The sequence below is a fragment of the Pogoniulus pusillus genome, chromosome 36, assembly GCF_015220805.1.
Source record: "Pogoniulus pusillus isolate bPogPus1 chromosome 36, bPogPus1.pri, whole genome shotgun sequence".
Lineage (NCBI taxonomy): Eukaryota > Metazoa > Chordata > Aves > Piciformes > Lybiidae > Pogoniulus > Pogoniulus pusillus.
In genome coordinates, this window is record NC_087299.1 from 1,904,672 (window position 1) to 1,928,087 (window position 23,416).

At 64.4% G+C, this 23,416-nt stretch overlaps 3 protein-coding genes across 6 annotated transcripts in view; all 3 read left to right on the forward strand.

Moving 5' to 3' along the window:
- The window catches only part of PLEKHM2 (pleckstrin homology and RUN domain containing M2), a 40,641-nt gene extending 29,781 nt beyond the window's left edge, over nucleotides 1–10,860 (forward strand). For both annotated transcript variants that reach the window (XM_064171700.1, XM_064171701.1), the window contains 13 exons: nucleotides 442–676; nucleotides 2,569–3,330; nucleotides 3,586–3,655; nucleotides 3,738–3,828; nucleotides 4,656–4,720; nucleotides 5,021–5,109; nucleotides 6,191–6,323; nucleotides 6,837–7,021; nucleotides 7,279–7,344; nucleotides 7,756–7,915; nucleotides 8,107–8,286; nucleotides 8,370–8,486; nucleotides 9,760–10,860. In XM_064171700.1, coding sequence (XP_064027770.1) covers nucleotides 442–676; nucleotides 2,569–3,330; nucleotides 3,586–3,655; nucleotides 3,738–3,828; nucleotides 4,656–4,720; nucleotides 5,021–5,109; nucleotides 6,191–6,323; nucleotides 6,837–7,021; nucleotides 7,279–7,344; nucleotides 7,756–7,915; nucleotides 8,107–8,286; nucleotides 8,370–8,486; nucleotides 9,760–9,897 — 2,291 coding nt within the window. In that variant the 3' untranslated portion in view covers nucleotides 9,898–10,860. The remainder of the gene's footprint in view (nucleotides 1–441; nucleotides 677–2,568; nucleotides 3,331–3,585; nucleotides 3,656–3,737; nucleotides 3,829–4,655; nucleotides 4,721–5,020; nucleotides 5,110–6,190; nucleotides 6,324–6,836; nucleotides 7,022–7,278; nucleotides 7,345–7,755; nucleotides 7,916–8,106; nucleotides 8,287–8,369; nucleotides 8,487–9,759) is intronic.
- Nucleotides 10,861–14,386: 3,526 nt separating this feature from the next.
- On the forward strand, nucleotides 14,387–17,840 carry SLC25A34 (solute carrier family 25 member 34). 3 transcript variants are annotated; one of them, XM_064171913.1, is made up of 6 exons: nucleotides 14,387–14,991; nucleotides 15,588–15,653; nucleotides 16,545–16,697; nucleotides 16,791–16,925; nucleotides 17,019–17,245; nucleotides 17,776–17,840. In XM_064171913.1, the coding sequence occupies exons 1-5, from the start codon at nucleotides 14,503–14,505 to the stop codon at nucleotides 17,199–17,201; spliced, it is 1,026 nt and encodes a 341-aa protein (XP_064027983.1). In that variant the 5' UTR covers nucleotides 14,387–14,502; the 3' UTR covers nucleotides 17,202–17,245; nucleotides 17,776–17,840. The 3 variants fall into 3 exon arrangements, with proteins under 3 accessions (XP_064027983.1, XP_064027980.1, XP_064027982.1); XM_064171910.1 differs by lacking the exon at nucleotides 17,776–17,840 and having other exon boundaries at nucleotides 17,000–17,248; XM_064171912.1 differs by lacking the exon at nucleotides 17,776–17,840 and having other exon boundaries at nucleotides 17,019–17,248.
- Nucleotides 17,325–22,824, forward strand: TMEM82 (transmembrane protein 82). The gene is made up of 6 exons (XM_064171914.1): nucleotides 17,325–17,690; nucleotides 17,776–17,848; nucleotides 18,138–18,312; nucleotides 19,862–20,270; nucleotides 21,330–21,502; nucleotides 22,438–22,824. Exons 1-6 carry the CDS (start codon nucleotides 17,612–17,614, stop codon nucleotides 22,504–22,506), a joined length of 978 nt encoding a protein of 325 aa, XP_064027984.1. The 5' UTR covers nucleotides 17,325–17,611; the 3' UTR covers nucleotides 22,507–22,824.
- Nucleotides 22,825–23,416: the final 592 nt, after the last annotated feature.

Here is a 23,416-nt window from a genome sequence, read left to right on the forward strand (position 1 = left end):
GCCTCAGTTCTGCCCCTCCAGCTGAGCAAGCATCTTCCTGAGAGCAGAGCCCGGGGGAGAAGCAGCAGTGCAGGGCTGCAGCCTCGTTTGCTCGCTGTCATCTTGCTTAGGAGCTCCCCAAGGCCCCTCTGGGACACTGCTTCTCCTTCCTCCAGCTGCCAGCTCCTGGGTGACCCAGCTGGCATTTCCAAGTGTTGTCTAACTTGCCATGGGTCCAAGTTGCAGAGGTGCTGGCTCTCCTGCTGGCCTCCCTGCCCTTCCTGCCCACAGTGGTCTCTGAAGCTAAGGTGGTCTCACAGCACTCTGCCAGTGCCCATCATGGTGTCACCACAAGCAGCCTGGTGACCACGTAGTGCCCCCAGCCCCCAGCTTTGCTTGAGGTGATGTGATCCAAGTGCCTGGCCTGATGCCAGTCCCACTCCTCCCTCCTTCTCTCTGCAGATGGAGACCTCACAGACACCCTCAGCTGCCCACGCTCCACCACCTCGGAGGCCAACGGCAGCAAGGGCTGTGCCAGGAGCCCGACGCAGCGCCACAACCCCTTCAACGAGGAGAGGGCTGAGGGCCCCTCCTCCTCTGAGACCACCCCAGTGCACACAGCTGCCCAGGAGAAGGCAGAAGCCACCCCTGAGGGAACAGACCAGTCAGAGAGCTGCACGGAGCTGGAGGTCATCAGGTAGGGACAGAGGTGCCTGGTCCTGAGGGTCAGCTGGCACCAAAAGTTGATGAAGTGCTGCCCCTTCCAGCCTGGAGAAGGCTGCAGGGAGACCTCAGAGCAGCCTTGCAGTGCCTGAAGGGGCTGCAGAAGAGCTGGGGAGGGACTTTGGAGAAGGGCTGGGAGTGACAAGATGAGGGACAATGGCTTTGAGCTGGGAGAGGGGAGACTGAGAGTGGAGATGAGGGAGAAATTGCTGGCAGTGAGGGTGGGGAGAGACTGGCACAGGCTGCCCAGGGAGGCTGTGGCTGCCCCTGCCTGGAGGTGTTCAAGGTCAGGTTGGATGAAGCCTTGAACAACCTGAGCTACTGGAGGTGTCCCTGCCCATGGCAGGGGGAACTGGACCTGGGTGATCTTGAGGGTCCCTTCCAACCCAACCCATTCCAGGATTCTCTGCTGTAGCCTTTGTACCAAGACAAGGAAGGGATTTTCAGCCTTCCAGGAACCAAGTGCTGCTCTGCAGGGGTCAAAAGAGCTGGTCCCTTGGGCCTGCAGAGCCACAGGCACAGTCTGTGTTGGAGAGCTCAGAGGAAGCTATGAGCTCCTGTTGGGAGCTTTCTCCAGCTGGTGGCAGGTTTGCAGCAGCTCCCTGGCTCTGGGGCTCACATCTCCTCTCCTGTTTGTCAGCAGCTTGTTTGTCCATGAGCTGTGGCTAAACCTGTTGAGGAAGATGCCTCCAAGACCTGCTGGCCTGTGTTTGACTCTTGCAGAGGAGATCCCCAGGGGTTCCTCAGAGCCCTTGCTGCAGACAAAGAGCTCAAGGCTCTGTCTGCTCACTCCTGGGCCCCCAAACCAGCCCAGCAGTGCAGTGCTTTGATCTCACAGCCTGCTTCTCCAGGAGGAGCAGAGGAGCTGGGTTAGGTCACACCCAGCTCTCCAGCAGGCACGGCAAGGGCAGCACCATGGCCTGCCAAGTGAGAGTGACCTGGCAGCAGTCTGGGTGCCAGGGGAGGCCTGGACACTTCCACAGCCAGCAGGCTCCAGCCTCCATCTCCCTCTTCTGGAAGGCAGGGATAAGGCAGGGATGTGGCAGTCCCACACCCTCCGGAGACCTTCTCACTTCCCAGCACCTTCTCAGGAGAGGGGTTCCTCCCTCGGGACTTTAGCTCCACGTCCATTTGTGATTCCCTTTGGAGCCAAAGGAACCTCAATCACGGAATTGTTTAGGGTCTCCCCTCTCAGTGCTGGGCTCCTCAGTTCAAGACAGGCAGGGAACTGCTGGAGAGAGTCCAGGGGAGGCTGCAGAGCTGCTGAGGGGCCTGGAGCAAAGGCTGAGAGCCCTGGGGCTGAGAGCCTGCAGAAGAGCAGCCCAGAGGGGAGCTGAGCAATGCTCAGCAAGAGCTGAAGCAGCTGTGGGGGGCAAGAGGCTGGGGCCAGACTCCTGTCAGTGGTGCCCAGGGACAGGAAAAGGGGCAGGGGGCACAAAGTGGAACCCAGGAGGTTCTACCTGAGCAGGAGGAGAAACTTCCTTGGTGTGAGGGTGCTGGAGGCCTGGAGCAGGCTGTCCAGAGAGGTTGTGGAGTCTCCTTGTGTGGAGAGCTTCCAACCCTGCCCTGGCTGCTGTGGGTGCCTTGCTTTAGCAGGGGGGTTGGAGTGGATGATCTCCAGAGGTCCCTTCCAGCCCCACCCACTGATTTCCTCGAGTCGCTGGGGTGGGGGTGGGAGATGCATGGGGAGCAGTGCAGTGCTCCCGAGGGAAGGATCTCTCTGTGAGAAGGAAAACTGCAAAGGAAGGTGAAGGCTGCTGGGAGGGGTCGGGACCTGGGGTGGGACCCCTGTGCCCTCTCTCCGTCCCGCAGCAGCCCAGGCACAGCTCAGCTGAGCCACATCAGCCCTGGGCTCTCACCCTGCAGGTTAGCCAAGAAGAAGAAAACAGGCAAGAAGAAGAAGGCGAAGGCAGAGGAGCCTCCGAACACCTCTCTGCCTGCAGCAGCCGAGGGCCCGCAGGCCGGCGGGGACAGGGACGGGGACAGGGACGGGGACAGCGGCGTGAACGGACTGAGCGACAGGGAGGAGGCTCCGGGAGCGCCCGCGGCTGAGCCCGGCCCCGGCGAGCGCTGTGCGCTGGTCCCGCTGGCGCTGCGCATCCCCGAGCGGCAGGACAGCGCCGTGCAGAGCCCGGGGCCGGCGCTCGGCCAGCTGGGGGCGAGGCTCAGCGGGCAGCTGGAGCCCGGCGGCTGCAGCATCCCCCCGCAGCCCTTTCGGACCGGCTCGCCAGGGGACACCCCGCACCGACCGTCCTCTGGCGACTTTAGCGAGGGCATTTCAGCCCCCATGGACTTCTACCGCTTTACCCTCGAGAGTCCAAACGCTGCTGCACCAGGTGGTGGCCACCATGACGCTGCAGGGCCTGGCCAACCGCCACATGTTCCTGGTGGCCCTGAGGCTGCTGAAGAAGCAGCGAGCGGAGAGGGAGAAGCAGGTGGGGCAGTAGAGGAGTCTGGAGGGGCCACTGATGGACTCCAGGCTGGCCAGGAGGATGCCACCACCGAGCCCCAGGTTGTCCACCAGCCGAAGAAGGAGCAGCCCAGCCCTTCCCAGAGCAGTGCTGAGGACTCTGGTGTGGAGGAAGGGCAGGGCAGCCCCTCGGAGCTCGCCCATCCCTCCGAGTTCAGGTGAGGCTGGGTCTGCTCAGCAGGGAGAGCATCTTCCAGGCAGCCTTGAGCTCAGGCTGGTGCTTTGTCCTCTGGATCTGGGGCAAGGCCATCCTGTGGTGGGATGAAGATGAGACACAAGTGGTCAGGAGGAGAAGGGTTTGGGAGGCCAAGAGGTGCCCAAATCATGGACACGTGGAGCAGGGAAGGGAATTGCCCTTCTTGGACCAGCCCAGCCCCATGTCAGCGTCCACCCTCGTCTGTCTCTCTTGCCAGGGTGGATAACAACCACCTCCTGCTGCTGATGATCCATGTCTTTCGGGAGAACGAGGAGCAGTTGTTCAGGGTAAGGTGGTCCCCAGCAGTGTCCCCTGCAGGACCAGCTCCGTGCCTGCAGCAGGGCTGAGAGCTGCTTTCTCTCTGCACAGATGATCCGAATGAGCACAGGACACATGGAAGGGAACCTGCAGCTGATCTACGTCCTGCTGACCGACTGCTACGTCTACCTGATCCGCAAAGGTAGCCCCAGCCCTGGGCCTGCCCGAAGGAAGGAGGCTTGCCTGTGAATTAGGGCACCCTGCCAGCTCCTGCCAGTTGCCCTGTGTCTCCCAGAGTCGTGGCAGTCAGAGTAGGGAGCTCAGGTTGGCTTCCCCCCAACAAGAAGCAGCCTTGGGTGGGGTCAGGTGCACCCTCAGCAGGTTTGCAGATGACACCGAGCTGAGAGGGGCCTGGACATGCTGGAGAAGTAAGACTGTGCCAGCCTTAGGACACAGTCTTAGGAGGTGCAAGGTCCTGCCCTGGGTCAGAGCAGTCCCCAGGTTCAATCCAGGCTGGGGATGAAGGGCTGGAGGGCAACCCTGTGGAGAAGGACTTGAGGGTGCTGGGGAGACCTTCTGGTGGCCTTGCAGTGCTGGTCAGAGGCTGATCAGAAAGCTGGGGACAGACTTCTTGAGCAGAGCCTGCTGTGACAGGACAAGGGGAGATGGTTTGGAACTAAGAGAGGGAGACTCACTCTGGAGAGAAGAGAGAAATGTTTGACCCTAAGGGTGGTGAGAGCCTGGCCCGGGTTGCTGAGAGAGGTGGGAGCTGCCCCATCCCTGGCACCACTGCAGGTGAGGTTGTTTGGGGCTCTGAGCAACCTGCTCCAGGTGCAGCTGTCCCTGCTGAGTGCAGAGGGTTGGACTGGATGAGTTTAGCAGATGCTTTCCAGCCCAAACCAGTCTGTGACTGGGTGAGTCTGTAGTCCTTGGGCGTGTGCCCTGTGGCTCTGTGGTTGGCAGCTCTGTCCCTGCTGGGGCACTGCAGGGCTCCCGGTGCCCCATCAGACGGTGCCATGTCTGTGGCAGGGGCCGCGGAGAAGCCCTACATGGTGGAGGAGGCTGTGTCCTACAACGAGCTGGACTACATCTCGGTGAGTCAGCCCTGCCCTCGCTGCCTGCAGGGGCTGCCTGCAGGGGCTGCCTGCAGGGGCTGCCTGCAGGGGCGTCGGCGCCGTGGCGCGGGTGGGTCTGCGGGACGCTGGCCCCTGGGGGCGTTCTGGCCCCAGAGGTGGTCCCCTCCCAGTGCCGCCTCTGCGAGTGCCCAGCACACTCACCTCTTCCCATGGGCAGCACAGTGACCTTCTCCCCTGGGGCCAGAAGCCAGGCTCAGCCCTGCTTTGCCACCCTCTCGTCCCCCATCTGGCTTCCTTAACCGGTCCTGTGTGGCACAGGTGGGGCTGGATCAGCAGACAGTGACTCTGGTGTGCACCAACCGGAGGAAGCAGTTCCTGCTCGACACCGCCGACGTGGCCCTCACCGAGTAAGCAGGGCACCGTGGCACTGTGCCCCTGGGCAGCACCTCAGACTGGCACTGTGCCCCTGGGCTGTGGGGCCTGTGAGCAGTACCTCAGACTGGCACTGTCCCCCTGGGCTGTGGGGCCTGTGAGCAGTACCTCAGACTGGCACTGTCCCCCTGGGCTGTGGGGCCTGTGAGCAGTACCTCAGACTGGCACTGTCCCCCTGGGCTGTGGGACCCCTGGGCAGCACCTCGGACTGGAACTGTGCCCCTGGGCTATGGGACCCCTGGGCAGCACCTCAGACTGGCACTGTCCCCCTGGGCTGTGGGACCTGTGGGCAGCACCTCAGGCTGGCACTGTCCCCTGGGCTGTGGGACCCCTGGGCAGCACCTCAGACTGGCACTGTCCCCCTGGGCTGTGGGACCCCTGGGCAGCACCTCAGACTGGCACTGTCCCCCTGGGCTGTGGGACCCCTGGGCAGCACCTCAGACTGGCACTGTCCCCCTGGGCTGTGGGACCCCTGGGCAGCACCTCAGACTGGCACTGTCCCCCTGGGCTGTGGGACCCCTGGGCAGCACCTTGGACTCGCTGAGCTGAGCTGGGCAATGCAAGAGACTCCAGTGCCAGCCCTTCACAACAAAGTCCTGCAACCAGGGAGGGTTTGGGGTTGTTCTGAGGCCACTCAAGGGCTTGCAACTCAACCTAGAAGCAGCTGGAAGTTCCTTGAGCATGGAGAAGCCCAAAGTGCCTCCCCTGGGTGCAGACAGCAACCAACCTGTCCCTCAGGGCTGTGTGCCACGCAGGCTCCATGCCCTCTGTCACTTGGGATGAGCAGGGACAAGACCTTGAGCTTCAAGGCACATCTCTGAGTCTCTCAGCATGTTGTCAGCTTCCAGAGGTGACCTTGGTAGGAGCTGGGATCTGCACTGGGATGAGGCCACCTCCAGTCTCACCTGGCTCCTTCCTGGAGCTCAGCTTTTGCACTCCCTCTCTTTGCTCCTCAGCTTGATCTTGAGACCCTTTGGCCCACGTTGAAGGGAAGCCCTTCTGGCATGAGGGAGGTTTGTCTGCCCTGTCCTCATCAGAGATCTGTCTCCCTCCCAGGTTCTTCCTGGTCTCCTTGAAGTCAGCCATGATCAAAGGGTGCCGGGAGCCTCCCTACCCCAGCATCCTCACCGATGCCACCATGGAGAAACTGGCACTGGCAAAGTTTGTGGCCCAGGAGTCCAGGTGTGAGGTGAGGGTTTGGAGAGGACAGGCTCTCTCTCCAGGAGACCTTGGAGTGGCCTTCCAGGATCTGAAGAGGGCTACAGGAGGGCTGGGGAGGGACTATTGACATGGTCTGGTGATGCCAGGAGGAGGAGGAAGAGAAATGGGTTTGAAGTGGCAGAGGGGAGATGGAAACTGGATGTGAGGAAGGAGTTGTTTGCAGTGAGGGTGGTGAGACACAGGCACAGGTTTCCCAGGGAGGTTGTGGAGCACAGAAGCACCCAATGTGATCAAAGATCACATTGGGTGCTTCTGTGCTCCACAACCTCCCTGGAGGTGTTCAGGACCAGGCTGGATGAGACCTTGAGCATCCTGTTCCGGTGGGAGATGTCCCTGCCTATGGCAGGGAGATTGGAACTGGCTGAGCTTTGAGCTCCCTTCCAACCCCAACCATTCTGTGATTCTCTCTTGGCCATCACTGTTCGTGGCAGGAGGGCTTGGCAGAGTCCCTGCTGTTGAGCTCTCCCCCTGCCTGTCACAGGCCTGCGACGTGGTCGTGCGTTTCTACGGCCTGGTGCACTGGGAGGACCCCATGGACGAGGCACTGGGACCCCACAGCAGCAGCTACAGCTCCAACGCTGTCACCAAGGATGGCATCCTGCACTACAAGGCAGGCACCTCCTACCTGGGCAAGGAGCAGTGGAAGGCCTGCTTCGTGGTGCTCAGGTGGGGACCAGAGCTGGGAGATGGGACCGGGGTCAGCCAGGGCGTGTTGGAGGAGGATCAGTTTGCTGCCCTGGAAGCTGCCTGGGAGATGGAGCAGGCTCAGCTCGGCACCAGAGCCACCCAGCAGCGGGAACGCTGCCCCGTGGGGCTGCATGGGTGGAGGAGGGGGCAGCAGGGGGCAGGGCAGGGGTGGGGTGAGCAGCTGCTGGAGCCCAGCTGACCCCGCTTGCCACCTCTCTCATCTCCCCACACGGCAGCAACGGGATCCTGTACCAGTACCCGGACCGCACGGACGTCACCCCCCTGCTCTCCATCAACATGGGGTGAGGACACCGCCCCCGGGCCGGGCAGCCAGCTGAGCGCCGGGAGCTGCTGGGCACGGTCAGGGAGCTGCAGATCATGGTCTGCAGGAGTCCCTGCTTGCTGCTGGCTGGGCACAGATGCCCCTTTGGCTGCAGTGCATGGAGCTGGAGCTGGGCTCGTTCCCTCCTGGTTTTGGAAGCCAAGGCCACCCCTTGCTGGGGAATGGGGATGGGCCTGTGAGGGACCCCCTCCAAGAGCCACACTGGGCAACCTCCTGCTCAGCTCTGGCTCTGCCACCACGTGCAGGGAGGGAGTCCATCCTGGGAGTAGCTGCAGGGGATGTCGCCGATGGGGCGCAAGTGTTTGTGAGGGAACGGGGGGCAGGCAGAGGCTGTTCCCTGCTGACTTCCATCCTCCCCCCTCTCTCCCAGCGGCGAGCAGTGCGGGGGGTGCCGGCGCTCCAACGCCACCGACCGGCCCCACTCCTTCCAGGTGATCCTGACGGACCGGCCCTCGCTGGAGCTGAGCGCCGACAACGAGGAGGACATGGCCGACTGGATGCAGTACTTCTGCCAGGCTGTCTCCAAAGGGGTGAGCTGGGGACAGACCTCCCCCTGCCCACACATGGCTTTATCGACCCCTTCCTTCTGCCACAGCCCCCCTGGGAGCTGGCGTGGGGACGTCTGGCAGAGACGGGGCAGGCACTTTCCTGCCCAGGGCTTCCTCGTGAGGCTGAGGCTCCAGCGTGCCAGATTCTCACCCCTTTTGCCCACCCTCTGCAGGTGATCCCCCAGGGTGTTGCCCCAACGCCCTGCGTGCCCTGCTGCCTGGTGCTGACGGACCAGAAGGCCTTCACCTGCCACGAGGACTGCCAGACCAGCTTCTTCCGCTCGCTGGGCACGGCGGAGCTCAGCCACCTCACCGCCGTCTGCACGGAGGCTGGCAAGGAGTACTGCATCCTGGTGGGTGTGGGGCTGGGGGCTTGGACAGCCCGGGGCTGGGCAGGGACCCCAGGGGTAACTGCAGCCTCTCTCTTGGTGCTCAGGAGTTTGCTCAGGACAGTGAGCAGTTCCTGCCCCCCTGGGTCCTCTACTTTAGTTGCACTACAGAGCTGGAGAGGTTCCTCTCGGCGCTGAACGTCGCCTGGAGGAACATCTACCAGGTGAGTCTCACCCTTCCTCCTGCCAGGAGCAAGGAGCAGCCCCTCCAGGGCAGGCATGGGTGAATTTCTCCCTGCAGAGTGAACTCAGCTTTCCCACAAAGCTTAGGACTGTAGGATGTGGGATTCAGAGCTGGAGTCCATGACTGGTGAGGGCAGCAGGGAGGAACCTGGGTCTGCCCCACTCCCTGAGGGACAGGGACCTGCTGGAGAGAGTCCACACCTAGAATACTGTGTCCAGTTTGGGGCTCCCCAGTTCAGGAGAGACAGGGACCTGCTGGAGAGAGTCCACACCTAGAATACTGTGTCCAGTTTGGGGCTCCCCAGTTCAGGAGAGGCAGGGACCTGCTGGAGAGAGTCCAGCAGAGAGCCACAAGGATCACAGGATCACAGAGTCAGAAGGGATCCAAAGAGCTCATTGAGTCCAACTCCCCTGCCAGAGCAGGGCCATCCAATCCAGCTCAGGGCACACAGGAGCACATCCAGACACAGGATGCCTGTGGGACTTGAGCATGTCCCCTGTGGAGAGAGCCTGAGAGCCCTGGGGGTGGTTAGTCTGGAGAGGAGAAGGCTGAGAGGAGATCTGAGCCATCTGCACAAATATCTGAGGGGTGGGGGGCAAGGGGCTGGGGCCAAGCTCTGTTGGGTGGTCAGCAGCAGTAAGCCAAGGAGCAACAGCTGCAGACTGGAACAGAGAAGGTTTCAGCTCAACAGGAGGAGAAACTTCTTTACAGTGAGGGTGGCAGAGCCTCAAGCTGTGGCAGGGCAGGTTGAGGCTGGGTATTAGGAGGAAGTTGTTGTCAGAGAGAGTGATTGGCATTGGAATGGGCTGCCCAGGGGGGTGGTGGAGTCTGTGTGGCTGGAGGTGTTGCAGCCAAGGCTGGCTGGGGCACTGAGTGCCATGGTCTGGTTGGTTGGGCAGGGCTGGGTGCTAGGTTGGGCTGGCTGAGCTTGGAGCTCTCTTCCAGCCTGGGTGATTCTATGGTTCTGTGACAGAGCCCTGAGGCAGGCTGCCCAGAGAGGTTGTGGAGTCTCTTCTCTGGAGGCTTTCCAAACCTGCCTGGATGCATTCCTGTGCCAGCTGCCCTGGGTGATGCTGCCCTGGCAGGGAGGTTGGACTGGATGATCTCTGGAGGTCCCTTGCAGCCTCCAAAGCTCTGTGGTTCCGTCTATGGCCCAGGTGCCCTTCCTGTCTGTTTCCGAGGTGGTTTCACAGCTAGGGGCAGCAGCAGCTGTTGTTGGCTCCCCTCCTGACTGCCCCAGGCCTGTGTTCCAGGTTGACCTCCTGCACAAGGCCATTCTGGACGCTGCCATCAAGAAGAAGTGCGAAGATGCCCAGAGCCTCATCGACAGCGCCTGGCAGCGCAGCGACAGCCTCTGCCGCGGGCGAGCCGAGCGGGACCCTTGGTGCTGACCCTGCCCGCGGGGCCACTGCTGCAGGCCAGGGCCTCCGTCTGCCCGCGGCACCCCAAGCCCTCCCCAGTGGTCCCCGCCGGGAAGGCGCCTGCAGGCAGGGACCCTGCGCCCTGCCCGGGCCGGGCTGGGGACGTGCAGCAGGGGACGGGGAGCAAGCGGATGCTCACCGCGCTGGAGGCGAGACTCAGCTCGGCCACTCGCCTTGGACAGGAGCTCCTGGTCCAGCTGCCACGGGGCAAAGCAGTTTGCCTTTCACAGAGTAAAACCCCACTGGTAGTGAGGGGGAGGGTGGGAGCGGGCTGGGGAGGAGCCTCTCCCATCGCAGCGAGGAGCGGGACTGAGGAGAACAGGGCAGGGGCGCCGGGGGAGAGGAGGTGCCTGCTGTGCATGTTTGCTCCCTGCTCTTGCCATCACCGAGGGCGACACCGGCGCTGCCCGGCACCGGGAGATGCTGTAGGAGCCTCCAGACATCACAAAACCACTCCCCAGCCCAGCGGTGAGATCATTTGAAGCTAAGGAAGAAGGAGCAGGGACAAAATGTTGGCCTCAGCTCTCCCAGCAGGGTTGTAGGAGAATTCCTGACGCCGGTTTGAGGTTTGGACGCTGGCCCCACATGCCGGGGGAGAGGAGAGAGAGGAGACTGAGTCCAGCGTGCTTCAGGTGGCCTAAGGGATGTGGTCACACAGCTGCCACCAAACACATCCCCATCTTCTCAGCTCACTGTGCCCCAGGCCAGCATGGACCTGTCACCACTTGCCCTCTGCAGCAAGCCCTTGGGGGCACAACCCCAGCTTTTAAATAATGATGGTGATGATGATGATGATGATGAATCCTCGGGAGCCCTTCTCTCGTAAAATAGATTCACAGGGCCCTTTTCTGGGAGGAAAGGAACATGACTGAATGTATCTGTACAGACCCCTGCTGCCTGCCCCTCCCCAAATAAATACTCATTGGTAACTTAGCTTTGCAACTAGGAGTTCCCACCCTGCCGGGCCCTACCCACTCCTCCTCCTCCTGCTCCCTCTGTGATGCTGGAGCTTCACTTTGGGGCAGGGAATCTCAGAATGGATCAGGCTGGAAGGGACCTCAGAGCTCATCTACTCCAACTCTCAATTAGACTCAGCTGCTCAAAGCCTCATCCAGCCTGGCCTGGAACACCTCCAGGGATGAGGCAGCCACAACCTTCCAGGGCAACCTGTGCCAGACTCTCATCACCCTCCCACTGAGGAACTTCCTCAGCTCTGAAGAACTTCCTCAGCTCCACTCTAACCCTGCTCTGCCTCAGCTCCAAACCATTGCCCTTGCCCTGCCTCCAGACCCCCTCAGCACAAGTCCCTCTGCAGCCTTCCTGCAGGATCCCTTCAGGCACTGGCAGCAGCTCTGAGGTGCCCCTGGAGCCTTCTCCTCTGCAGGCTGCACCCCCCCAGCTCCCTCAGCCTGTGCTCACAGCAGAGCTGCTCCAGCCCTGCCATCACCTCTGTGGCCTCCTCTGGCCTCACTCCATCTGCTGTGTCCTGCTGGGGGCACCAGAATTGGAGGCAGGAGCTGGGAGAGGTTGAGGCTGGAGAGCAGAAGAGGAGGAGGAATTTAGGAGGAGAGAAGGTGAGGATGGGCACCCCAGCTCCTGGTGAGCCCCAGTGGCGTTAGCCCTGCAGCAAGGCACTTCTGGGGCATCAGCCACGATTTACCCCCTCCATTTATCCCTGAATCCAGGGGATATTCCCAGTCTAGACAAGGAATAAAGAGTCAGCCCCTGGCATCACCACTGCCCCTGTTAACCCTCCCTTGCCTTTTGGGATCAACACGAGGGGGTTGGGGTTTGCAGGGGGTGTTGGGGCTGCCATTGCAGGGCTGGGGGAGGGTTTGGGGACTGTTGTGGTATTCCAGCCCCCAGGAATCGCCAAAGCAGCTGTGCTGTGGTGTGAAGCTGGGTCCTGGGGGGTTACCAGGGAGCTCTAAAAGTAGGAATTGTGGGGGGAGCCCACAACACACATGGGATGGACACACAACAGGGACACCACACAGGGTCCTTCCCCCACCTCCCCCTGAGCTTTTCTGCCTGGGAAGGGCAAATTTCAAAGCATTTTAGTAACCCGGAGGCCCGGGGAGGGGGGCGGATCTGAGACCCCTCCCCATGGCCACAGGTGCAGTGAGTTGGCCAGGCCTCACAGTGCCCCGGCCCAGCTGAGATGGCAGTGGGGTGCGGGGTGGCAGTGGGGTGCTGGGCGGCAGTGGGGTGTCGGGCGGCAGTGGGGTGCGGGGTGGCAGTGGGGTGCGGGGTGGCAGTGGGTGCTGAGTGGCAGTGGGGTGCTGGGCGGCAGTGGGGTGCTAGGTGGCAGTGGGGTGCGGGGCAGCAGTGGGGTGCTAGGTGGCAGTGGGGTGCGGGGCAGCAGTGGGGTGCTGGGCGGCAGTGGGTGCGGGGCGGCAGTGGGGTGCTGTGTGGCAGTGGGGTGCTGTGTGGTAGTGGGGTGCTGTGTGGCAGTGGGGTGCTGGGCGGCAATGGGGTGCTGTGTGGCAGTGGGGTGTCGGGTGGCAGTGGGGTGCTGGGTGGCAGTGGGGTGCTGTGTGGCAGTGGGGTGCGGGGCGGCAGTGGGGTGCTGGGTGGCAGTGGGTGCTGGGTGGCAGTGGGTGCTGTGTGGCAGTGGGGTGCTAGGTGGCAGTGGGGTGTCGGGCGGCAGTGGGGTGCGGGGCGGCAGTGGGTGCTGAGTGGCAGTGGGGTGTCGGGCGGCAGTGGGGTGCTAGGTGGCAGTGGGGTGCGGGGCGGCAGTGGGTGCTGTGTGGCAGTGGGTGCGGGGCAGCAGTGGGGTGCTGGGCGGCAGTGGGTGCGGGGCGGCAGTGGGGTGTCAGGCGGCAGTGGGTGCGGGGCGGCAGTGGGGTGCTGGGCGGCAGTGGGTGCGGGGCAGCAGTGGGGTGCTGGGCGGCAGTGGGTGCGGGGCAGCAGTGGGGTGCTGGGCGGCAGTGGGTGCGGGGCGGCAGTGGGGTGTCAGGCGGCAGTGGGTGCTGGGCAGCAGTGGGGTGTCAGGCGGCAGTGGGTGCTGTGTGGCAGTGGGGTGCTGTGTGGCAGTGGGGTGCTGGGTGGCAGTGGGGTGCTGGGCGGCAGTGGGGTGCTGTGTGGCAGTGGGGTGCTGTGTGGCAGTGGGGTGTTGGGCGGCAATGGGGTGCTGGGTGGCAGTGGGGTGTCGGGCAGCAGTGGGGTGCTGGGTGGCAGTGGGGTGTCGGGTGGCAGTGGGGTGCTGTGTGGCAGTGGGGTGCGGGGCGGCAGTGGGGTGCTGGGTGGCAGTGGGGTGCTGTGTGGCAGTGGGGTGCTAGGTGGCAGTGGGGTGCTGGGTGGCAGTGGGTGCTGGGTGGCAGTGGGGTGCTGGGTGGCAGTGGGTGCTGGGTGGCAGTGGGTGCTGTGTGGCAGTGGGGTGCTGGGTGGCAGTGGGTGCTGTGTGGCAGTGGGGTGCTGGGTGGCAGTGGGTGCTGGGTGGCAGTGGGTGCTGTGTGGCAGTGGGGTGCTGGGTGGCAGTGGGTGCTGGGTGGCAGTGGGTGCTGTGTGGCAGTGGGGTGCTGAGTGGCAGTGGGGTGCTGTGTGGCAGTGGGGTGCTAGGTGGCAGTGGGGTGCTGGGTGGCAGTGGGGTGCTGGGTGGCAGTAGGGTGTCGGGCGGCAGTGAGGTGCTGTGTGGCAGTGGGGTGCGGGGCGGCAGTGGGGTGCTGGGTGGCAGTGGGTGCTGTGTGGCAGTGGGGTGCTGTGTGGCAGTGGGGTGCTGGGCGGCAGTGGGGTGCGGGGCGGCAGCGGGGTGCGGGGTGGCAGTGGGGTGCGGGGCGGCAGCGGGGTGCGGGGTGGCAGTGGGGTGTCGGGCGGCAGTGGGGTGCTGAGTGGCAGTGGGTGCTGGGCGGCAGTGGGGTGTCGGACGGCAGTGGGGTGCTGAGTGGCAGTGGGGTGCTGGGTGGCAGTGGGGTGCTGGGTGGCAGTAGGGTGTCGGGCGGCAGTGGGGTGCGGGGCGGCAGTGGGGTGCTGAGTGGCAGTGGGGTGCGGGGCGGCAGTGGGGTGCGGGGCGGCAGTGGGGTGTCGGGTGGCAGTGGGGTGTCGGACGGCAGTGGGGTGCCGGGTGGCAGTGGGGTGTCGGACGGCAGTGGGGTGCCGGGTGGCAGTGGGGTGTCGGGTGGCAGTGGGGTGTCGGACGGCAGTGGGGTGTCGGACGGCTGCGTGTCCCTCCCTCCGCTGTCCTTTCGGGTTCCCTGCGCCCGCGGTTTTGGGGCAGAAAAGGCCTTTTTGTGTCCCGCTTTGCGCCGGGGCTGCTCCGCGTCACGTGGGCCCCGGAGGCCCGGCCGGGACTCGGCTGCGTCGGTGCCGCGGGGGGGGGACACGCAGGGGACACGCAGGGGACACAGGGTCTGACCTTTGCCCCATATCCCCTCCCTAGCCTGGGGGGGACGTTTGAGACAGGGGAGTGAGGAGGACTGGGGCCGGGTGGGGGCTTGGGCTGGGGCTAGGGGGAGAGGGGCGAGAGGGGGCTGGGGGCTGGCCGGCGGGAGGCGGCGCCCCCTCCCCCCGTGTTTTCCCCGCGGTGGCGGGCGGTGGGAGGTGGAGTCTGGGGCCGCCCCCGCGGGCAGGTGCTGGATGGCGGCTGGGGCCGGGGCGCTCGCAGCCATCCCCGGCACCCCCCCAGCCTCGCTGCAGGAGTTCCCTTACCCCCCCCAGGACAGCCCCCGCGTGGCACGGGGCTCGCACACCGGGGGGGTCCCTCCGGCCGTGGATTTGGTGCTGGGAGCCGCGGCCGGGTGCTTGGCCTGCGTCCTCACCAACCCGCTGGAGGTAGTCAAGACCCGGTTGCAGCTGCAAGGCGAGCTGCAGCCCCCCGGCACCTACCCGCGGCCCTACCGGGGGGTCCTGCGGGCCGTGGGGGCCGTGTGCCGGGCGGACGGGCTGCGGGGGCTGCAGAAGGGGCTGGCCGCTGGGCTCCTCTACCAGGGCTTGATGAACGGCGTCCGCTTCTTCTGCTACTCGCTGGCCGAGGACGCCGGCTGGACCTGCTATCCCGGGGGGACCGTGGCCGCCGGGGCCGTGGCCGGGGCCGTGGGAGCCGTCGTGGGCAGCCCCGCGTACCTGGTGAGTGCTGCGCTGCCCTGCAAGTCCTCGCACTTTGGGGGTCGCTGCGTTTCGGTCGTTCCTTCTCCCGGCCTGAAAGCTGTGTCCGTGCTGCTGCCTGGAGCTGTTGTCTTGCTGCATCCTTGTCCCCTGCTTTGCTTCGCTTCACCCCAAAGTGTGAAGCCGCTTTCTCCGTGCCCCTTTCCCCCCTCTCCCACGACTGTTTTGCTTCCAGTTCATCCCCAGCCCCCGCCCCCCCCCCCCCCCCCCCAAAAAAAAAAAAATCCAAAACAACAACTCCTGGAGGCCATTCATAAGGAAACGGAGGTGTTCTTCCCTCCTGTTGGGAAACCTGTCCTGGTTTTGGTGGTGCAGAGCTCGGAAGTGTGGCTGCAGCAAGCTGTTACGGGGGCCCTTTGCCCCAGCGCAGGGCAGGCTGTGGAAACGGAGTTCAAAGTCTGGAGGTGCTCCTTGGCAACACATCTGAGCACCCCACATCTGCTGCGGGGCCTCGGAACACCCCCAACAGCTGCTGAGAGGTGGAGGGGGGCAAAAGCGTGCCCCACGTGGGGCTTTGGGAGGGCAGTTCATGACCCAGCACTATCCTCTCTCTCCAGGTCAAGACTCACCTCCAAGCCCAGACACTGTCGCCAGTGGCTGTGGGTCACCAGCACAACCATGAGGTGAGCAGACGCGAGGGGGGGGGACACGCGGGATTCGGTGGCACCTTGGCTGTGCCTGCGCCAGGACCCCGCGGGGCCAGCGCCGTTTTGGCCACTGGGTATTTAAAGCTGCTTCTGCAGCGCGGCCCCAGAGGGGTGCTATAAATAACGGTGTGAGGACAGGCAGGGGTGCGAGGACAGGCAGGGGTGCGAGGACAGGCAGGGGGTGCGAGGACAGGCAGGGGTGTGAGGACAGGCAGGGGTGCGAGGACAGGCAGGGGGTGCGAGGACAGGCAGGGGTGCGAGGACAGGCAGGGGGTGTGAGGACAGGCAGGGGTGTGAGGACAGGCAGGGGGTGCTAGGACAGGCAGGGGGTGCTAGGACAGGCAGGGGTGTGAGGACAGGCAGGGGTGCTAGGACAGGCAGGGGTGCTAGGACAGGCAGGGGTGTGAGGACAGGCAGGGGGTGTGAGGACAGGCAAGGGGTGTGAGGACAGGCAGGGGGTGTGAGGACAGGCAGGGGTGCGAGGACAGGCAGGGGGTGTGAGGACAGGCAAGGGGTGTGAGGGCAGGCAGGGGGTGTGAGGACAGGCAGGGGGTGCGAGGACAGGCAGGGGGTGCGAGGACAGGCTGGGGGTGTGAGGACAGGCAGGGGTGTGAGGACAGGCTGGGGGTGTGAGGACAGGCAGGGGGTGCGAGGACAGGCAGGGGTGTGAGGACAGGCAGGGGTGCGAGTAGAGCCGTGACGGGGACGCGGAGCGGTGACAGCGGAGCTGGATGCCACTCGGGACTGGTGTGACCCAGCCGGAGCCATGGTGGCTTCGGGCCAGTGATGAGCATTGTGGCGTTCAGGCAGGGGGGAGCTGCGCTGCTGCCGCCGTTCTCACTGCTCCCAGTGTCCTCCCTCCCCCAGAACATCTCGGCAGCCTTCAGGACCATCTACAAGCAGCACGGCGTGGCGGGGCTGTGGCGGGGGGTGTCGGGGGCCGTGCCCCGTGTGGCGGTGGGCTCGGCAGCCCAGCTCGCCACCTTCACCTCGGCCAAGGACTGGGTCTGCGAGCACCAGGTGAGGGGCAGCGAGGCTGGACGCAGCCACCGCCGGCCTCCCCGCTCGCCCTTCCTCCGGGGGTGAGGAGCTGACAGCCGCCGCTCCCCGCAGTGGTTCCGGGAGGGCAGCTGGGCGGCGGTGCTGGCGGGGGGCATGGTGAGCGGCGTGGCCGTGGCGGTGACCATGACGCCCTTCGACGTGATCAGCACCCGTCTGTACAACCAGCCGGTGGAGGCCGACGGCACGGTAAGGCCGCTGGGGGGCCGGAGGACCGAGGGGGACACGGCTTTTCGCGGGGTGCCTCCGGCAGGGGTGCGCAGCCGGCTCCTCTCTCCCCAGGGCAAGCTCTACCGGGGCTTTTTGGACTGCATCCTGCAAATCTCCAGCAAAGAGGGGCTGCTGGGCTTGTACAAGGGCATCGGCGCCGTCTACCTCCGCCTCGGCCCCCACACCGTCCTCAGCCTCTTCTTTTGGGACGAGCTCAGGAAGATGGTGCAGCACCAGCAGCCCCCGGCGCCGTAGGACGCTCCCGGCCCCGCCGTGGCCATCAATAAAGGGTTTTATAGGTTTGGCGTCGTGTTGGGGTCTTTGGGGTGGTGCAGATTTGGTGTGTGTGTGGGGGGGTGCCTAGCAGACGGGACCTGAAAGAGTCATCGTCGGGCTGGAGAGGATAAGGGCGGTGCTGGGGGCGGGGGTTAAAGGTGCTGGTGGTCCCCAGCTCCCCCAGGTGCATCCTATCACTGCATCGCTCTCTCCGCCTTCATCATCCCCTCCGTGGGGGCAGCTGGAGCCCAGGGCCGGAGGAACTGAGCTCCAGCTGCCCTCGCTGGCCCCGGCAATGATTTACTAGCCCGGGGGGGGCCGCTCCCAGCCTCCGCCCAGCGGACCTTGGAGCCGGGGCCTGGCTCTGCCGTGGCTCCTCTCCACCCAAAATGTTTTCTCTGGGGTCCTGGCTGCCGGCGTGGCCCGGGCTGGCGTGGGGCTGGGCGCTGCTGGATGCGCTGCTGCAAGGTGAGATGCCCTCGGGGGAGGCGTGGGGACAGCTCGGGACGAGCCCGGGGGCCGCCGGTGACCTGCTGCCGCCTTCTCCCCGCAGGGCTGGTGGGTGCCTGCGCCGTCTCGGTGCTCTGCAGCCTCCTGAAGGTTTATCTCTACATCCAGTGCCTGAAGTAAGCGCCGGAGCCCTTCTCTTCCCTGGCGGGGGGGGCGGTGTGGGGAGATTCTTTGGGAACTGCCTTTGGGATCCACTGGGGGGGGGAGGGGTGGCGCTCAGCACCCATGGGTGCTGGTGGTGACCTGAGCAGGGCAAAGGCTGCAGCCTCCTCTCCCTGCTACAAAGCAAGGAGGGGAGTCTCTGAGGCTGCGGTCCCCATTTGGGGCGGGGGGAGGAGGAGGAGGAGGAGGAGGAGGAGGAAGGGGATATCCTGCCCCACTCAGCATCCCCTCTGCTGTCCCCAGTGACCCGGAGAGGCAGGCGGAGAAGGAGGCGCTCCGGGCGCAGCGGTGGGTGCTGGGGCCGCTGCAGGCCGTGGTGCTGACAGGGCTGCTGGCGCTGGTGGGGTCCCGCGTGGCCGCGCTGGTGGTGCTGGAGTTCTCCCTGCGTGCCGCCTCCATGCTGCTCTCCCCCGGCAAGGTGAGACGGGACCGGGAAACTGAGGCACGGCGGGGAGGGAGCAGCAGCCCTGCGCATCCGCAGCAGCGCGGCAACAGCCCGGGGGCAGCGCTGCGACAGCCCGGGGGCATCGCGCCTGGCGTGCAGCCCTGCAGCCCCCCACTGCGTGCAGCACCTGCAGGGCTTGGGGCGGGGGGGGGGGGGGGGGGGGGCTGTAGAATGGAGAAAACCTTGCATGGCTTTGCAGCCCCTGGCACTTTGCAGCACCCGTGGGGAGGATGAGGATGGTTGGCATGGAGTAAACTATGTGTGGCTTGCTCCTTGCAGCCATGCTGCCCCTCGCAGCTTTGCAACACCTGTGGGGAGGATGAGGATGGTTGGCATGGAGAGAACCATGCATGGCTTTCCATGCATTGCCTGCTCTTGCAGCAGTGCAGCCCCTCGCAGCTTTGCAGCACCCGTGGGGAGGATGAGGATGGTTGGCATGGAGTAAACTATGTGTGGCTTGCTCCTTGCAGCCATGCAGCCCCTCGCAGCTTTGCAACACCCGTGGGGAGGATGAGGATGGCTGGCAGGGAGAAGGCCCATGCATGGCTTTTCAGCCATGGGATAGGAGCTGTGGCTGGCCCAAGATAATGCAGCCCATGGGTGCCCCTGCAGGGAGGATGAGGATGGCTGGCACAGGGAAAGCCATGCATTGCATGCCTTTGCAATTGTGCAGTCCCTTGCTGCTTGCAGCACCCATGGGGGTGCAGCATGGAGAAGGCAGTGAGTCACTTTGCAGCCCTTCTGCAGCTCTGTAGCACCCACAGGGAGGACAGGGGCTGCAGAACGGAGAGGACCATGCATGGATTTGCAGCTGTGCAGCCCCTTGCTGCATGCAACACCTGTGGGGTTACAGGGGGCTGCAACATGGAGAAAACCATGCACTGCTTGGCAGCCATGCAGCCTCCTTGCACCCATCCCAGCAGTGCAGCACCTGTGGGGGTTGTGGGAGGCTCCAGCATGGATGAATCCATGCATTGCTTGGCAGCTGCACCTTCTCTTGCTGCATGCAGCACCCTTGGGGTTACAGGAGGCTGCAGCATGGCGGGGGCCAAGCATCACTTGGCAGCCATGCAGCACCCATGGGGGTTACAGGAGGCCAAGCATGGAGGAGGCCAAGCAGGGCTTAGCCATGCAGCACCTGTGGGGGTTACAGGAGGCTGCAGCATGGAGGAGGCCAAGCAGGGCTTAGCCATGCAGCACCTGTGGGGGTTACAGGAGGCTGCAGCATGGAGGAGGCCAAGCAGGGCTTAGCCATGCAGCACCCGTGGGGGTTACAGGAGGCTGCAGCATGGAGGAGGCCAAGCAGGGCTTAGCCATGCAGCACCCGTGGGGGTTACAGGAGGCTGCAGCATGGAGGAGGCCAAGCAGGGCTTAGCCATGCAGCACCCGTGGGGGTTACAGGAGGCTGCAGCATGGAGGAGGCCAAGCAGGGCTTAGCCATGCAGCACCCGTGGGGGTTACAGGAGGCCAAGCAGGGCTCGGCAGCTGCCCGCTGACGCTGCCCCCCCTCCCCGTCTCGCAGGGCACCTCCAGCGGCCAGCTCTACCTGCTGTGCCAGTACTCGCTGGGCTGCGGCATGTCCTGCAGCCTCAGCTTCCTGCTGGAAGGGGCTCCCCACAGCACCTGCAACCTGGCGCTGGCGGCGGGGCTGGCAGGGCTGCTGGCAGCCTATGCCCGGCGCCTGGCCCGGCACGTCTGCGCCCTGTACGAGCTGCACAGCCGGCAGCGCTACTGCGGCGTCTGCATCCTGCTGCTGGCCTCGGGCCATGGCATCCCCCGGCTGCTGCGCAACGCCCTGGCGCTCACCTTCGCCCTGGCAGACCTGGCGGCCGTGGAGCTCATCAACAGGGACTTCCTCTCCACTGCAGAGGCCATCCGCTTCTGGACGCCGCTCACCATCTGCTACACCCTGCTGGTCATCCACATGCAGGGTGAGGAGGGAGCCGAGGGGGTCCTGCTATGGGGGCACAGGGAGCATCCCGAGGGGTTCCTGCTCTGGGGGCACAGGGAGCATCCCGAGGGGTTCCTGCTATGGGGGCACAGGGAGCATCCCGAGGGGTTCCTGCTATGGGGGCACAGGGAGCATCCCGAGGGGTTCCTGCTATGGGGGCACAGGGAGCATCCCGAGGGGGTTCCTGCTATGGGGGCACAGGGAGCATCCCGGGGGGGTTCCTGCTATGGGGGCATAGGGAGCATCCCGAGGGGTGCATGGGTGGTGTGTGTGGTGTCTGGGGCTGTATGTGCCATCCTGAGGGGCTGTGTGGGGGTACAGGGGATGCTCTGCAGCTGTGCACGGGCACATGGGGCATGCTGGCAGTGCACAGGGGGTGTCTGTGCCATCTGGGACTGTATGTGCCATCTTGGGGGGTCTGTATGGGGCTGCAGGGGGACGTTCTGGAGCTGTGCATGGGCACATGGGCATCAGAGACTGCATGTGCCATGCTGGGGGTCTGTACAGGGGATGTCCTGGGGCTGTGCAGGGGCACAAGGGTTACGCTGGGGGTGTCTGTAGCATCTGGGACTGTATGTGCCATGGGGTCTGTATGGGGGTGCAGGGGACGTTCTGTAGCTGTGCAGGGGCACATGGGGTACGCTGGGGGTGTTTAGGGGCACATGGGGCATGCTGGGGGTGTTCAGGGGCACATGGGGCTCGCTGGGGGTGTTCAGGGGCACATGGGGCACGCTGGGGGTGTTCAGGGGCACATGGGGCACGCTGGGGGTGTTCAGGGGCACATGGGCACGCTGGGGGTGTTCAGGGGCACATGGGGCACGCTGGGGGTGTTCAGGGGCACATGGGGCACGCTGGGGGTGTTCAGGGGCACATGGGGCTCGCTGGGGGTGTTCAGGGGCACATGGGGCACGCTGGGGGTGTTTAGGGGCACATGGGGCATGCTGGGGCCACCACACAGCATGCCTGAGGCAGAGGGGTGCCCTGGCCGTGGGGGGGCTGAGCTGGGCTGCAGCAGCTGCCCCCATGCCTGTCCTTGCAGAGGGCCCGCGGCAGAGCGTGTCCCAGACGGTGCTGGTGCGGATGGGAGGCCTCTTCATCCTCCTCCTCACCGTTGGCCGCTGGGCTGACGTCTTCCACGTCCTCATCTCTCTGCTGGGCGAGTTGTGGTGCCTGCTCTGTGCTGGTGCCATGCTGGACGTGTGCCAGCGGCAGGTGAGATGAGCTCGGGTCCAGCCGCGGTGCCAGGGCAAGCCCATGGGGGGGAACCTTTCTGCTTCTCTTCATCTACTGAGTGCCTCAGGCTGTGCTGCCATGCAGCCAGACCCGGCCAGGCTGCAGAGCTGGGCAGAGGATCCCAGCTCAGGCAGGGCAAGGGCAGGGTCCTACAGCCGGGGAGGAACAACCTCCTGCAGCAGCACAGCTGAGGGGAGAGCTGCTGGGAAGCAGCCCCAAGGAGAAGGACCTGAGGTGCTGGGGGACAGCAAGTGCCCAGGAGCCAGCAGTGTGCCCTGTGGCCAAGCAGGGCAGTGGTGTCCTGGAGGGCATGAAGAGTGTGGGCAGCAGGTCAGAGGAGATTCTTCTCCCTCTCTACTCTGCCGTGGAAAGACCACATCTGGAGTCCTGGGTCCAGTTCTGGGCTCCCCAGTTCAAGAGGGGCAGGGAACTGCTGGAGAGAGTCCAGGGGAGGCTGCAGAGCTGCTGAGGGGCCTGGAGCAGCTCTGTGAGGAGCAAAGGCTGAGAGCCCTGGGGCTGAGAGCCTGCAGGGGAGCAGCCCCAGAGGGGAGCTGAGCAATGCTCAGCAAGAGCTGAAGGAGCTGTGGGGAGCAAGAGGCTGGGGCCAGACTCCTGTCAGTGGTGCCCAGGGACAGGCCAAGGGGCAGGGGGCACAAAGTGGAACCCAGGAGGTTCCAGCTGAGCAGGAGGAGCAACTTCCTTGGTGTGAGGGTGCTGGAGGCCTGGAGCAGGCTGCCCAGAGAGGCTGTGGAGTCTCCTTGTGTGGAGAGCTTCCAACCCCCCTGCCCATTGTGCTCCTGGGCAAGCTGCTGTGGGTGCCCTGCTGTAGCTGGGGGGGGTTGGAGTGGATGATCCCCAGAGGTCCCCTCCAGCTCCTGCCAGGCTCTGCTTTCATGTTTCTGTGCTCCCTGCAGGATTTCACCCAGCACTTCCAGAGGGACAGGCACTTGGGATCCAGATCGGACTCGGAGCAGACGTCCTGACAAGCTGTGAGGTGTCACTGGGCCTCAGAAACTCAGGGTGGCTTTGCCTGGCTCCCCAGATCCTACTTGTCACAGATCCCCTGTGGGGACAAAGGGAAAAAGGGCTCCTGGAAGGTGCTTGACCCATCCCAGAGGGTGGGGAGGTTGGGGGGTTTTTTGGTCCCCTGCTTTTTGAAGGGAGTCCTTGAGGTTGTGGTGCCACTGGGGACATAGGACACTGACAGATGTCCCCATCCTTGGTGGCTGCAGGGCCCCACTCTGGCACTGCAGGGGTCCCCAGGGACTGCTGAGTCCTGGGAAATAAAGTTTTGTGCAGCACTTTCTGTGGGCAGCAGCTGGGTGCCCACTGGGCCAGGGGGGCTGGGGGAGGGCTGCAGTGAAGCCTTTTGGCAGAGGTGTTTGGTGCAGCTCCTCCCTGAGAAGGGAAACAGAAGGACAGAAACACTCAGGCTGGCAAAGCCCCTCAGGATCACCAACTCCAGCCCAAACCCCACTCTGCAAGGTGCACCCTAAGCCACATGCCCAAGCACCACACCCAAACGACCTTTAAACACCCCCAGGCTTGGTGGCTCCACCACCTCCCTGGGCAGCTCATTCCAGAGCCAATCACTCTTGCTGGGAAAAAAATCCTCACATCCACTCTAAGCCTACCCAGTGGCATCTTGAGGCCATTCCTCTTCTTCTGTCACCTGTGAGCAGAGCCCAGCAGCAGCCTCCCCACAGCCTCCCTTCAGGAGCATGCTCAGTGGGGTGAGGAACATGGGGAGGGGGAGCAGAGTGACCAAAGAGGATGCTCAGTGATGAGCTCTGCCCTGAGCCTCCTCTGCTGCAGGCTGCACCCCCCCAGCTCCCTCAGCCTCTCCTCACAGGGCTGTGCTCCAGGCCCCTCCCCAGCCTTGCTGCCCTTCTC